At 39.1% G+C, this 1,303-nt stretch overlaps 1 protein-coding gene across 1 annotated transcript; it reads left to right on the top strand.

Moving 5' to 3' along the window:
- Positions 1-100: 100 nt before the first annotated feature.
- On the top strand, positions 101-853 carry LOC106321811 (glycine-rich RNA-binding protein 2, mitochondrial-like; the record flags this gene model as incomplete). Its single annotated transcript, XM_013760049.1, has 3 exons — positions 101-182; positions 277-383; positions 486-853. Coding segments are annotated over 3 exons (336 nt in total), but the record flags the coding sequence as incomplete, so codon positions are not given.
- Between the last annotated feature and the right edge of the window lie 450 nt (positions 854-1,303).

Below are 1,303 nucleotides of genomic sequence, written 5' to 3'. Positions count from 1 at the left end.
CGAACCGGGTTTTTTCGGGTCGGTTTCGGGTCGGGTCTTCGGGTCCGAGTAAAATGCCCAGACCTAGCTGAGACAACGCCACAAATATGTTTCGTATTGATTGATTTTTTCAGGTCTCTCATGGGGAACTGATGACCAGTCCTTGAGGGAGGCTTTTGCAAACTTTGGTGAAGTGGTCGATGGTAAGTTAAAGTTCAACTTTTGTTACATTGATGAGAGTTTATGACATTGTGGTTTTGGTGATAACAAAAGTTGATTGTTTTTATTGCTGTGCAGCTAAAGTCATTGTTGATAGAGAAACAGGAAGGTCTAGGGGTTTTGGATTTGTCAACTTTACTGATGAGACCGCTGCTAATACTGCCATTTCAGAGATGGACGGAAAGGTTAGTATTTGAGTGTTCTGTTAGTATTCATTCTTTTAAAATGCTTTTTGTTTGAGTCTTTGATGGTTAACTTATTAATGCCTTTTGGTTTTGTAATTTCAGGATCTGAATGGACGGAGCATTCGGGTGAATGTTGCTAACGAAAGACCAAGTACTCCCCGGTATGGCGTAGGTGGTGGGTATGGCGGAGGTGGTGGCTATGGTGGAGGTAGCTATGGAGCAGGTGGTGGTGATGGTGGCGGTTACTAAACAGAGAGAGTATCTTGTGAAAAGATTTGATGGTTTTTGTTTAGTTGGGTTTCTTTAATTGAATCTTGTGTTACAACTTGAACCTCGTTAGCCATTCCTTGTTTTGTCGATTAACATCTTGGATTGATACTTTGTCGCCCCCATTAAAGTGCATCTATGGGTTTGCGTTAGCTTCGGATATTGCAGGTTAATAACTCCTAATTGAATGAACCCCTTTATTTCTTAGTAAGTGATAAATTTGTGATGCAGTAGCATCCTTGAAGCTCCAAATGTTACTTTCCTTATTTGAATTATTATTTATTTTTCTGCTTATTTCTGTATAAGCCCGAGTAATAAGATTATTATTTTCTGAATGGACGTAGCATTAACTGAACAACAAGCAACAAGCTTTCTCTCTCTCTCGATCTTTCACGGAGAAGATGAGAAGTTTTTTTAGTTTTTTTTTTTTTTTTTGGCTCAACAACTACTCTTCATTAACCAAATAAGATCATCCTTACAAAGGCTTATCAGCCTCCAACAGTGAACTTAACCAAACAGGCACAATAAAATACAACTTGGGAACATGAGACATAAATGTCAAAGACTCTTTAGCTGTTCTATCTGTCACTTTATTACCACTCAGGGGAAAGAACTCGACCCTATACGCTTCCTTGGTCACCAACATGTTTGAT

Source organism: Brassica oleracea, unplaced genomic scaffold (genome assembly GCF_000695525.1).
Source record: "Brassica oleracea var. oleracea cultivar TO1000 unplaced genomic scaffold, BOL UnpScaffold03121, whole genome shotgun sequence".
NCBI lineage: Eukaryota > Viridiplantae > Streptophyta > Magnoliopsida > Brassicales > Brassicaceae > Brassica > Brassica oleracea.
This window is presented reverse-complemented; position numbering and strand designations above follow the sequence as displayed.